This window comes from Oculina patagonica, chromosome 12 (genome assembly GCF_052425735.1).
Source record: "Oculina patagonica isolate OP01 chromosome 12, crgOcupat, whole genome shotgun sequence".
Lineage (NCBI taxonomy): Eukaryota > Metazoa > Cnidaria > Anthozoa > Scleractinia > Oculinidae > Oculina > Oculina patagonica.
The window spans coordinates 23,094,057-23,105,715 of NC_135769.1; the positions used below are offsets into that span (position 1 = coordinate 23,094,057).

Genomic DNA, 11,659 nt, shown 5'->3' on the forward strand with positions numbered 1-11,659 from the left:
GGTCTTTACACCCCGAACAATGTTTAAGACCAAGCAACCATGAAGATGCTCAAGACATTTTGACTGATGACACTCAGAAGTATTCTGGGGGACGACATTGCATTGGTGTTTTCAGTGGAGAAAATGCAAAGTGTTCCAAATTTTTTGGCCAGGGTTGTAGTGTAGGCATATTCACTGCCGTGTTTAAGTCATTGTTCTTAAAGACCTTGAAAAGTGCCCGTTGTATAAGTTTTGTTTGTTACCTAAGTCTGGGAGCTCAATCGACGTTCATGAAAATGTCTTTTTTTTATAAGGTTAGTTGTTTTTATATAAAAGTCAATGAGTTTACTCGTTGCCATTTAAAATGACCTGTTCTGTAGGGTCTGTTTGTTATACAAATCAAAGTTTGGTCGATGTTCTAAAAAATGCCGGTTCAATAAATTTTGTTTTGTTATACAAGTTAGAAAGTTTAGTCAACGTGCGTAATAAGGTTTATTTGTTGTAAAAATCAAAAAGCTTAGTCAATTTTCTCGAAAATGTCCGGTTATGTGAGCTTTGTTTATTATATAAGTCAGAGAGTTTAGTAAATGTTCTCGAAAATGGCTGGTTCTACAACCTCTGCTTGTACACGCTGTATGGAGATTGCTACTGTCAACTGCGACGAATCATAAACGATCTAGATCTATCTACGAATTCTGTACCACAACATAAAAAACCCTAAAGGTCCCCCCCCCCCCCATTTATTATATTATAAGCTAAATCAGTAAAACAGTAGCTAGCCCAATTATCTCGACCTCATTTGGGCGTTTGTACATGTAGTATGTTCGTTATACGTTCATGAAAAACTTTTTATACAGTACTCAGTACTTCTTGATATAATACTTTTAATTTTGCGTATACTGGACAATTGGCTAGAGTCTATATTTTATTTCCTTGCGCCAAATTCAAATGGTGTCGAGAGAACAGGTCTGGCGTTTAATTAAGCAACATCTGCTAACCTGTAAAGAAATGTGTTGTGCCAGTGATGACTGAACCATCGCCGATTTCTTTTCCTTCCGGATTCAATCTTTAAATCCTCAGTGATAGCTTATATTACATAACTGCTCACTGCTGCATATTCGCCTGATGAGAAAAACAGAAATAAAGATTAATAAATGTGCAAAAAAGATCCTCAAGTTGAAAACCATGTATACTGAAGTTGCATCACGACTAGTGATTTCTTGTTTTAAAATGACCTAAAATATCCATTTACAGCAAGCTACTCAAAGGCGGCCAGAGAGGTATCCTGGAACTCCCTGCTTGCACCAGATTTTCTAGCGAAAATCACGATTGAGACCATATTTATTAGCTTCTCGCTAACGATCCAAACACGAAGCAAATACAAGAACTTGCAAGCCGATTTTCTTTACGTATATTTTGTCTTAACTACGAGTAACATAGGCAAAACGTTTAATAGCAGGAACAAAACTCTCTACTTACTCTTTAAATGAAGTCAAGACTCCAAGACTCAGCAGCCGATCACCCAATTGTTCCGTTATAACCTGTTATGAAAAACAAACGTACAATTAAACATCACCATGTTTAAATTTCAGAATAGGACTAGAATTTTTAGAATAATCCCATGCAGGTCGGACTATTTATCCCTTGCATTGAAGAAACCACTTCCAGTAAACTCATCCATGTTGACAAGATTATAACTATTTTACATTAACTTGAACAACTCTCCCTCGTATAATTTTCCTGTTTTGTATCACAGACGTCAGAGAAATAATTATAAAATTATTTCGAATAGTAGCTAGTTTAAAGTCAATTCCAAATGCTAGAGGGTTCATACAGTGCAAAGAGTCTAACTGGGCTAAATACTTGTTTGTAACAAAATATATAATATATATATAACCATGGAGCGATGTGACCGCAATGTGAAAATATATAGTAAAACGTACCTCGAAAGCGAACAAGAAGCTTCGCGCAATTTGCGGTCTGCCACTGTATTGGATTCTTTCGACACTGACGTGTTTACATCTCAGAACCAAGTATTTGAGCATTCTCCTTCAACAGCGATAGTTTACAGACTTGAAAGGGCAGTATCCATGACACAAACGGTGATTTCAACGAAGATTGGGAAAGCTTGAGGGGAAAGCTTTCAGTACTTCATCTTGTTTCTTGCATTGAATTTACCGCGTGCAAAGGTGTCGGAACGATATGAATAATTAGACACTTATTTGTAATTCAAATTTACTGGTTGCATGAGAGGTTACTGGCATCAAGACGACTCTGTTACTGAGATAAAACTAGAAATAATAAAAAAAATCGGATGATAAAATAATAAAATCTTCAAACCCAAAACGCCAATGATTCTAAGGTTTAAAGCATTCTTGGTAAAAGAATTGAAAAGAAATCAAAATCAATAGTATAAATTCTTTTCAGTTAAACAGTTCATTATCAAAGCAAAGGAGGTACTCTTTATCGAGGAAAAATATCTCTTAAGTTTACTAATTGTGTTTTTTAAGCATTTATATCGTTGGACTTCGGTAGTGGCTTTTGTTTGTCAAAATGCCTGTTTAGTGCATCTCCATTTTGCTCAAACAGAGCTTCAAAAAAATACAAAAAACAAGGAGTTTCGACTATTAAAATATTCCCGCCAAACTTCAGGCTGAGCTCTTTGACGTCACGCATACATTACCAGCTCCAAGATGGCGGCGTTTAATTGTCGAGTTTTGGGAAAGATTTCGTAGGGTTATAGCGGACGTTGGAGGCTGAAATTTTGGAGAATAACATATCTTTGTGTAAACTTTTTATTTGCGTCAAGAAAATAAACGGCCATTCTGGACTGAACTTCTCCTTTAAATCAGCAATATTTCTTATTTCTCAAAATTTAACATATCTTTTAAGAAAACCTTCTCCTCCCAAAAAATCTCAAAGATCACCCAAAAATTCACAAAACACAGCAAAACATAGATATATGGGATTGGTGAAGCGTTCGGATTCCTGAAACGCGAGCAAGATTTTGTGTTTTTTATTGGGTTTTGAGGCCGTTGAATTCCTCGATAGTAGTCACCGCTACTCAAAGGGACCCAATATTTGTATAGTGTTTAAAACACAAAAGATCACGTAAAAGATGAAAGGTAAGTGAACTTTATTTATCTGGCTTACAGTAGATCAAAGTTTGGGATGAAAAGAGTGCGAAATTCAGTATTTTATGGAGCATTTCTCACGATCAGTTGATTCAAGCTGGAGGTCAATCGTTACAAATTACAGTGAATGTATGGGATCAAGTAGCGCATACCGTGACGCTTACGTCACGCGGCCTCAAAGTAACAGAGACTGACTTGTACTGCCTGTGGGGGATTTGATTATGTCCGGCGGAAAGTGGTCGGACTATGCATTCCATTTTAGCAACACTTTTCCACGCTCATTCTGCCAACAAATTCAACACTTTTTAGAGACGCACTTAAAGAAACCGATAAATGTCATCTATGCTCTGAAAGGCAAACACTAACTCATCTTTTTGCTACCTGTTTGAAAGGTAAGAGCTTTTGGTCTTATTTTACTAATTGGTGGAATTCCAAAAACTCTGAGCCAATAACTCTTGATGAAAACACGATCATATACAGTGTTACCAATGACTTCTCTCGTCGACTTGGTTTAAACCTCTGTTTGATTATCGCAAAACATTATATTTATACTGCCTCTAGAAAAGAAGAAGAGTACTACTGGGAAGCTTTCATGGCCATCCTTATAAGTAAAATTCAAATAGAGAAGCATAAATCTTTTTAAGAAGCGGATACAGTTGTAACCAAGCATACAACTATTAGTAGTATTTTGAAAAGTTTTAAGAAAAGAAAATAAAAACTTTCTGTGGGGGGGGGGGCAACATGTTGCCGAGTCAAAAGCTGCGCGAAAAAATCGTCCCTGGTACCATGTTATACGAGGTTCAATTTTTCGCGCAGCATTGTTGCTCAAAAAAACATTGTTGCAAGTTGCCCCGTGTAACATCGCCTTCAAGCAACACCGTTCCAAGCGCGCGTGCAAGACAACTGTCGCGAGCTCTTAGAACAGTGAAAACAATTACTAAATTGTAACAGGAAGGGATTGTTGAAGTCTGTCGCCGTAGGATTCGACCTTTACCTAGATACTTATTACAACCTTGACATACAACCTTTCTAGCACAGGTGTTAGATGCCGTCCGGTGAATATTCCTTCAATTGCAAAATGGAAATATTGACGTCAGCTACAAATTTTCCTTTGTAACGTTCGTGCCCTTTGTTGTGTAATAGCGCGCGCGCTCTCAGAGTTTCTTCAGCCGAGAACGGTGTTTCAATGGGCGAAATGATTTAACTGGAAAAACAACGCACAGGAAAATGAGAACGTCCGTAATTCTCGTCTTTTGCGTTTTGAGTTGCTTTTGCTCAAATTTTGCTGACTGCGAAGTCGTTGGACAAAAAGGTAAGGCTACTGTGAGGTGGTGAAACTTGCGCTTAAAGAATTATCTTGATATTGAAAAGCGTATCCGGTAAGGTCTGAGCATAATTCTGTCAATTAGGCCAACTTTAAACAGCTCGTTTAGAGTATTTTAAATGTAAATACCACTAGTAGTAGTGTGTAAATTAGTAGGTTGTGGATTAATTTAACAAAAATCGAAAGGAAAGGACCCCAGAAAAAACCCGCAAAAACCTTTCCGTGACTTTACACTGGGAAAAGCGCGGGAAAAATTAAGATAATGAACAAAATTGTTAACTTAATTCACATTTGTTTTTTATGCTGCGGAAAGAATTTCACTCAATCTGGAACATTCAGATGCCATAATGTAGGGAGGGAAGGATCAATTTTTTTTTATTTAATCGTGCTTTCATAAACAGTGATCAAGTTTCATTTTGTCAACAAGGGAAAAGGACTTTAGTTACCATGGTTACTTTTTTAGTCGCGCGTGCGCCAAAAACAGTGATGTTAATTATTTTTTCAGTATTCTCAGCAAAATTGGAAGATATAAGCAATCTGTTAGTGTTTTTAAATTATAAATGCACCACTTTGATAGCTGCTAAAGGTTTTTTTTATACTGAGAACTAGACAGTGGCTATAAAGCCTTTACGAAGAAGAAGTATTTTTTCGTTTGCATAAAGTCAATTAAATTTGCTATAGAAACCCATCTTTAACTAGCAAACAGAAACCCTTTATGAGTTTCTGTTTGCTGGTTACACCATCAAAGCGCTAAGAACTTTCTTTCTATTGTTACTTAGGAACAAGCCTGAACTCTCGTAACTGCCTCGATATCAGCATGCAGGTCGAAAAGGCAAGCGAGGATATTAAAACGGTCACAGAGAAAATCAAAGCTTACTATGTAAGTATTTTTATTTTTTTTTTATCTATATAAAAATTAATTGAGGCTTGGTTCAGTTCGACTTTAAATCCTTACAAGAAGCGCAGCCGTGGCATTTGACTTTCTCCCAGTGGAATTCGGAGAAATATTGATGTTCCCTCAGTTTCAGTTTATGCTATTGGAAAATGTTCCTTATTCAGGACTGGATTATGCCGGTAATAAAGGGAAAAGGCTTCACTGCTGAGTTTCAAGGAAGAAGAGAGAACGAGTTAGGCCGAGTGTCAGGAGCCTACTGGGGGTGGGATTCTGGAGAAATGCAGCAAGAAAACTTGTTGCACATGACACGTGGCAAACGTCTCTATGGGACAATTATTGGGCTTCTTTGTTGCCACGGGATTTCGGTAACCAACGTTTTTTTTTTCTACCAATGCGATAAAAATATATTTCCATTTGGTAAGTATGTTTTTTTTGTACAAAAAGAATTCGAGCATTTTGGTTTTATTTTTTATAGGCGAGTCATGAAATATTGACTCCAAAGGAGGAATTTATCAGAGGTACAGATAATCCGTCACGGTACTCTATCGGACTGCACGTCAGGTCAGTTAACTTGATGCTCACCCTGAACGTGGCAGTAGTCAATTGTGATAACAGGTCTGGAAGGAGTGAATACGGAAAAATATTGACCACAAAGGCAAGTTTAAATAATTTGATCTTTTCTGTTTATATGAACTGGGTGATTTACGATTAAGTCATAAAGCGGATTTTGTTTTGCTTTTGCCGTACCAACTAAATTACCAACTAAATCTAGAGTAAAGCAAAGTTAAACACAGTTGCCCATTCTGAGGAACAAAAACTGACACAATATGTATTAAAATTAGAAACCCAGGAAAAACTTGCACTAGTTACCATGCAAGCACGTCAAAACTGTTTTCACCCTAACTGTTTAAGAAACTGCATGCTTGCTTTAGTTAGAATGAAAATTGAAAGCCTCTTTTTCTTGGGCACTGGGATTATTTCACTCAGTTGACATAACCAGCTTTCATACTTGCGGGGCTCCTGTTTATTAAACATTGAAATCCCGATTTCACGAGCCTTCATGCCAATTACGGGAAATGAGAAGTGCATGTTTTAAGAAATCCAGGGTAAAATTGCCGTGTTTGAATCAGTGAAAAAAAATCCAAATTAAAGAGAAGGGGTTTTTTTGTTCGAGATATAGGGAGGTTCGAAGAATTGGGATTCTTAAAGCTTCAATGCAATTATAAGAGCTTCTGTTGATTGCCGTTATCATTTGTTTATTGCTTCTCCCTCTTCAGTTACAAATGGTTCGAAAATCAGTATAAAAAATGTCTGCTTTAAAAGAGACTGAGAAAAGACAATATTTTCTTTCTAATTTTCTCTTCATTTTGCGCAGGATGGTATTCAAATTTCGCTTGAGTATAACAGCTCAGTTGCAGACAGTGGCGCGAATACAACGACGATATTACATTGGATCATGTGGCCATTTAAGAGCCTTGCAAATAAAATGGCGATCGTTTACAATTTTTGGGCAGAGAAAGCGATGAAAGTGTTACATTTGATAGCATGGCCATTCAAGAGCCTTGCAAACAAAATTGTGGCGACATACAATTCCATGGCAGGCGTTTGCAGTTCTTTTAAGAAGCAAGTCAACAAACAATTTGACGACCCCATCAAATTGATTGAAGCTGTTCTGGAAGTGATATGGATGGTGGTTAGCCCTTTTATACGAGCTGTGATTTGCCTGTGCGAGCTTATTATTGACGGCAAAAGAGATATTAAGGTACGGGGACAGAGATGGTCTGTTGAAAATAGGACGAAACACATTACATATTGTATTTAAATCTTATACAGAACTGACAAGCCCTTCCGCTATAACTCATCGTTTTCTGTGTACTCCAGAGAAGCAGCTCCCTTACCTCATCCTCCCAGCACATAGTCTCTCCTTAAAGTGGGGGAGGCAGGGGGGTCTGAACCTCCCGCCTCCCGTACCTTTTACTCTCGCCTCCCGTCCCTTTCTGTAGCTGTTCTCTCCTGTGTGTTCCATGTCCATTGCGAAATATAACAAAATGTTGCGAAATTTTACTCGTTTTCTCTCGGTTCCCGCCACCTTAAGAATCCCGCTTTCCGCCCTCTTTCCTCCCACTTCCCGCCCCTTTTCTTCCGGGCTCCCGCCCCCCTGTCCCCCTCCACCTTAAAGGCATTCCCCAGTATTGCATTGCGCATCCCTACTGCGCATAATTTCACGCTTGGTTAGCGGGCGCGCAATTTAAAATGGCGTTTTTTTTTTTTTCGGGCGCTACAAATGTAAGTCGTCATTTTCTTGCAAACAAATACGGTGACCTATCATTTTTTCTGCTGTTTTGAATTGAGTGGAAACTTTCTTTCGGGAGAGTAAGTATGGACCAATTCTCAGTGTAGAATAAGAAATAATTGTCGGAAACGTAAATAAAGCAAGTTATCGTGACTATAATCATGGTGATATCATAAGGATTTATTGGGTCTAAACAAGGTGCTGTTGTTCCTAAACGAGCATGGGCACACCCATTTTTATTTCAAAATTTAAGTTCTTACAAAATAAACAATCAGTATGCAAAGTGTGACAAAAATCTCAGTGCAGGTTCCATTTCAGTGGAATAACCTTAAAAAACTTACGTGGATGCGCTGACCTGACCGTTCCCATGAAGGCAAACGTACAGCTGGCACTCAAACTTAGAGTCGAAGGGTGGTGGTACTCAAGTAGTATTGGGGAGGTGTGAAGGCCTTTTTACAAACTAAGGACTTTTTCCGGGTTAGGAATTTCGTAGTGACTTTTTCTTGGTAAATGGTAAGGGCTTTCTGGGGGCTCCCGGTCAGTCTGTAATATGAGTGAAATAGAATTGGAATAAAAGTGCCAAATTTTTTTTTTTTTTTTTTTTAAAAAATTTTTTTTTTTAGTGCACTTAATCAGCGACGTTATTTACCACTGAAGAAGGGCTGCTGCCCGAAACTTCTGTTTAAAAAAAATCATTTTTGGCACTTTTAACCAATTTTATTTCACTTTTATTTTTTAGTGCCACGCAGGATTTGGAACTGTTGTTCTTGTTATCTGTCTGTAATGTACCTAACTAATCCTTTCCCTGGAACTCAAAAACATAAAGTTAGTCACCGTGCCTCTTTGTTGTCTCTACAAAAACAAAGCCAAGGTTATTACTTAAATTAGTGAGGTGGCTCTGTTGCTGAAGCTAACAAAATATTTCTTTTTCCTATCTTATTAAGTTGAAGACTGCATTATTCTTGGAAGAGCATCCAGCTGTGTTAGGATGTATTGCAACTTACAAAACGATCGGAGGTAAGCTGTTGTATTGACTCTTTACTGAGTAAGCCAGGAGGATAGCTCCGTACGGCGTTACTCACCAACAAAAATCTGAAGCAGTAGTGTTGAGTTTTTATTTACTATGCAAACCTTAAGGATAGCTACGTTGCTCACCGGCAAAGATCTGAAATATCATGTCAACTTTGTAAACCCGTTGAGAGACGCGTTGGAATCTGGGTAGAGAGGTCCAATTTTGGGCTCTGATCGCGTCAGGGTGTTAATGGTTCAAGATTTCTAAATACCAGGGTAACTTTATTCTCATTTATTTGTAGAACACTTGTCTAAGTTAATGGCGCTTTGGCCCTGTAATTGGATGGACTCTATTGAGTACATTGGCTATACGTGGGTCATTCTTTACTTTTCGTTCGCTTTGATGAAGTTTGCTATGATGGACGAGCGCCAAATGATACGGTAAGCTTTAAATGGATAATCAAAGAAAGCCATCAAATACTTATCTTAGTAGGACTGACATAGATCGCATCCAATAGTCTGCGGGCAGTATCCTCCTTCCAACGCGAACAAACGCGAAGCACTGGTAACGGGTTGCGTGGGTACGCGCAGTCATTCAGTGATGTCATGAATTTTCGCGTCAAATAGAGTGAACGGGAACAGAACGTCTAGTATATAATAGCTGTCTATAAAAGGAATCTCACGAGTTCGAATAGGAAGGGAACAAGGAAAACTGCCATTTAGTCATTTGAAAGAATTTGAACGAGAGCACCTTACGGCCGATTCACCGAACTATTTTAACTCTAGCAATTTTTTTCCCCCCCCCCCCCCTCCCCTGGGAACATGTGTGATGAAAACTTCTTAACTGTATTGTTAATATACGATCTTTTGTTCTGTTCTATAGAATGGCCAGGCACGCCGATCGAAACAGCAAACGTCACTAGAACACTCTGAAAAAGTCGACACTGAAGCAAGGGATTCTTGTTTTGATTTCCTATATGTTGCTCAAAAATACACATGTTAAACTGACTTTAAATTATGTTCAATAAATATATCTTTGTGTTATTGTCTTTTGTAGTGTCTAATTTTTGCCTTATATTTTTTGGTGATATCTGCACTGACGGGACATAAATATCTTCCGTTTCCCAACGACATGGGAGTGCTAGCTTTATCAGGGCCGTAGCCGCTTTGAGGTAAACCAAGGCTTGCCTCAGTCATTTTTTTTGTTTTTGTTTTTGTTATTTTTGTTTTTTGAAGAAAGAAAATATATACCTAAGAAGATCATTTAAGCATGGACATTGCCTGAGGAGGCAAGCGTGGCCGAGTGGTTTATTAGGGCACTGGTGTTGTAATCCGGAGTTCCCCAGTCAGTCAAGATCTGCCCTTGCCATTAGCTGGATTTGTCTCTCGGTTGTCCCGAGATCAAATCCTCGACCACGCTTTGTATATAGCCAACTGGTCTGCCTCCTGCCAGTTGGGATTTTTAACCTTGTTATGTTCATTTAAAATATTTGTTTCCTCTGTTTCAGTGGCATGCCTAAACTAGCTATCTCGAAGCTAAGTGCATGACCACTTAAAACAACATTTACTATTTTTTTGTTTTTTACTAATTTACATTGCCTCAGTCATATTTTTTTCTAGCCCTGTTTATATTTTCGTGTCGGTGGCATAACTGTTAGAGACACTCCGTCATTGGCTTGCATGACGTCAGCATGGTAGAACAAAGGAACAATGCAACACTTTTCAGATCTATTACACGTTCACCTAAGTGGATATATAGGCTATTATCAAGACGTTTTTCCTGAGGCCGATATTTTTGATCTCACGTTTTCTTTTCCCTCTTTCCTGTGTTCTTTCTATTAGCCCCTTTTAATAACTGCCCCTTTAAGGGCAAGTGACGAAACGTCGCGCAAACACTGGTCCCCAAATATGTTTTCTTGGCGCACAACTGAAAAGGGCCTGAAACATTTGCTGTGGAAGTTAAAGTTTCTAAAAAAATCAGAAACTGGCCAACTTACTAATTAAAGTACAAAACAGAAATTAAGTACTACAGAAAATCATAAAGCATAGTCAAGATTCAGGACGATTGAGACGGGTTGTTTTATCGTAAGTTTTTCTCTTACTGTAGCCATAACAAGAAAATGCTTACTAATTTGTCCAAAACTTAGTGTCTTATTCAATTTGTAAATCATCAAAAAGATCTAACAGAATCATGAATGGCTAAATTGTGTTTATTATATGGCGACGGGCAATATAGATCCGAAAGGGGCCTGGAAATGAAATTTAAAACTTGACTCGCCCCAGTACTTTCCCTACAGACAACAGGAAAAGATGGCGGTCGGCGTGCGTTGTAGGCGTACGGTGGCAAAAATGACTTGAAAATAATAAGTATGGGAAAGCATAGAGGGAAGGCAAAAAAGCTAAGCCTCGTCATAAACTCAGTAATAAACGGACCTTGAAAGTTCAAATTTTAATAAGCACCCGTTTCTCTCCATTAAGAGGGTCTCAATGGGGTGGTGGCTTTTACGGTTAACCGTAAAATTTTTGGCTCTTTTACGGCTAACGGTTAATTTATTTTCATTACGGTTAACAGAAGTTAAAAATTAGTTTCCATTGTTTTGAAAAGTTAAAAATTAATTTCCATTATATTGAAAAATGTATTTTAGGTCTCAAGGCCGTTTTGGGACGATGAAGTGATCTGGTCAGTATTATTTAAAATTACTGAGCGATTTTTACGGTTAACATATTATACGGCTAACGGTTAAATTTTTCCAATTTTTACGTCTAACGGCTAAATTTTTGGCCGTTTTACGGCTAACGGTTAACCCCAATGAGGCCCTAAATTAAGCCACCCTAAAAAAAATATAAGTAAGCTCCCCTGGGAGATTATAGAGCTTTTAGAATAATCCTTTTGTCTATTCGCTATCCTTAAGCCTGGTTCTCATATGATCGTCCCGATCGTCTCTGTCGCTTCTGTCGCTTCAAAAAGTTTGCTTGCTCCAATCACCTCAGACTTTGCAAACGACAGAAGCGACAGAGACGAT

The 11,659-nt window shown here is 38.2% G+C and overlaps 2 protein-coding genes and 1 long non-coding RNA gene across 3 annotated transcripts in view; 1 reads left to right on the forward strand and 2 right to left on the reverse strand.

Moving 5' to 3' along the window:
- The window catches only part of LOC144632334 (uncharacterized), a 229,078-nt gene that overhangs the window by 163,799 nt on the left and 53,620 nt on the right, over positions 1–11,659 (reverse strand). The gene's annotated exons all lie outside the window — the stretch shown is intronic.
- LOC144633602 (uncharacterized) lies at positions 996–2,024 on the reverse strand. Its single transcript, XR_013567075.1, has 3 exons — positions 1,923–2,024; positions 1,459–1,520; positions 996–1,101 (listed from the first exon to the last, which is right to left on the reverse strand). It is a non-coding gene; the product is annotated as an uncharacterized LOC144633602 (long non-coding RNA).
- On the forward strand, positions 4,259–9,685 carry LOC144632997 (uncharacterized). The gene is made up of 7 exons (XM_078491769.1): positions 4,259–4,425; positions 5,217–5,317; positions 5,808–5,987; positions 6,708–7,094; positions 8,570–8,642; positions 8,939–9,077; positions 9,520–9,685. Exons 1-7 carry the CDS (start codon positions 4,341–4,343, stop codon positions 9,557–9,559), a joined length of 1,005 nt encoding a protein of 334 aa, XP_078347895.1. The 5' UTR covers positions 4,259–4,340; the 3' UTR covers positions 9,560–9,685.

Coding starts and splice junctions, on each gene's coding strand:
- LOC144632997 (XM_078491769.1), top strand. CDS start 4,341: ATGAGAACGTCCGTAATTCTCGTCTTTTGCGTTTTGAGTTGCTTTTGC. Junction 7,095..8,569: donor ACGGCAAAAGAGATATTAAG/GTACGGGGACAG, acceptor TATCTTATTAAG/TTGAAGACTGCATTATTCTT. Junction 8,643..8,938: donor AACTTACAAAACGATCGGAG/GTAAGCTGTTGT, acceptor ATTTATTTGTAG/AACACTTGTCTAAGTTAATG.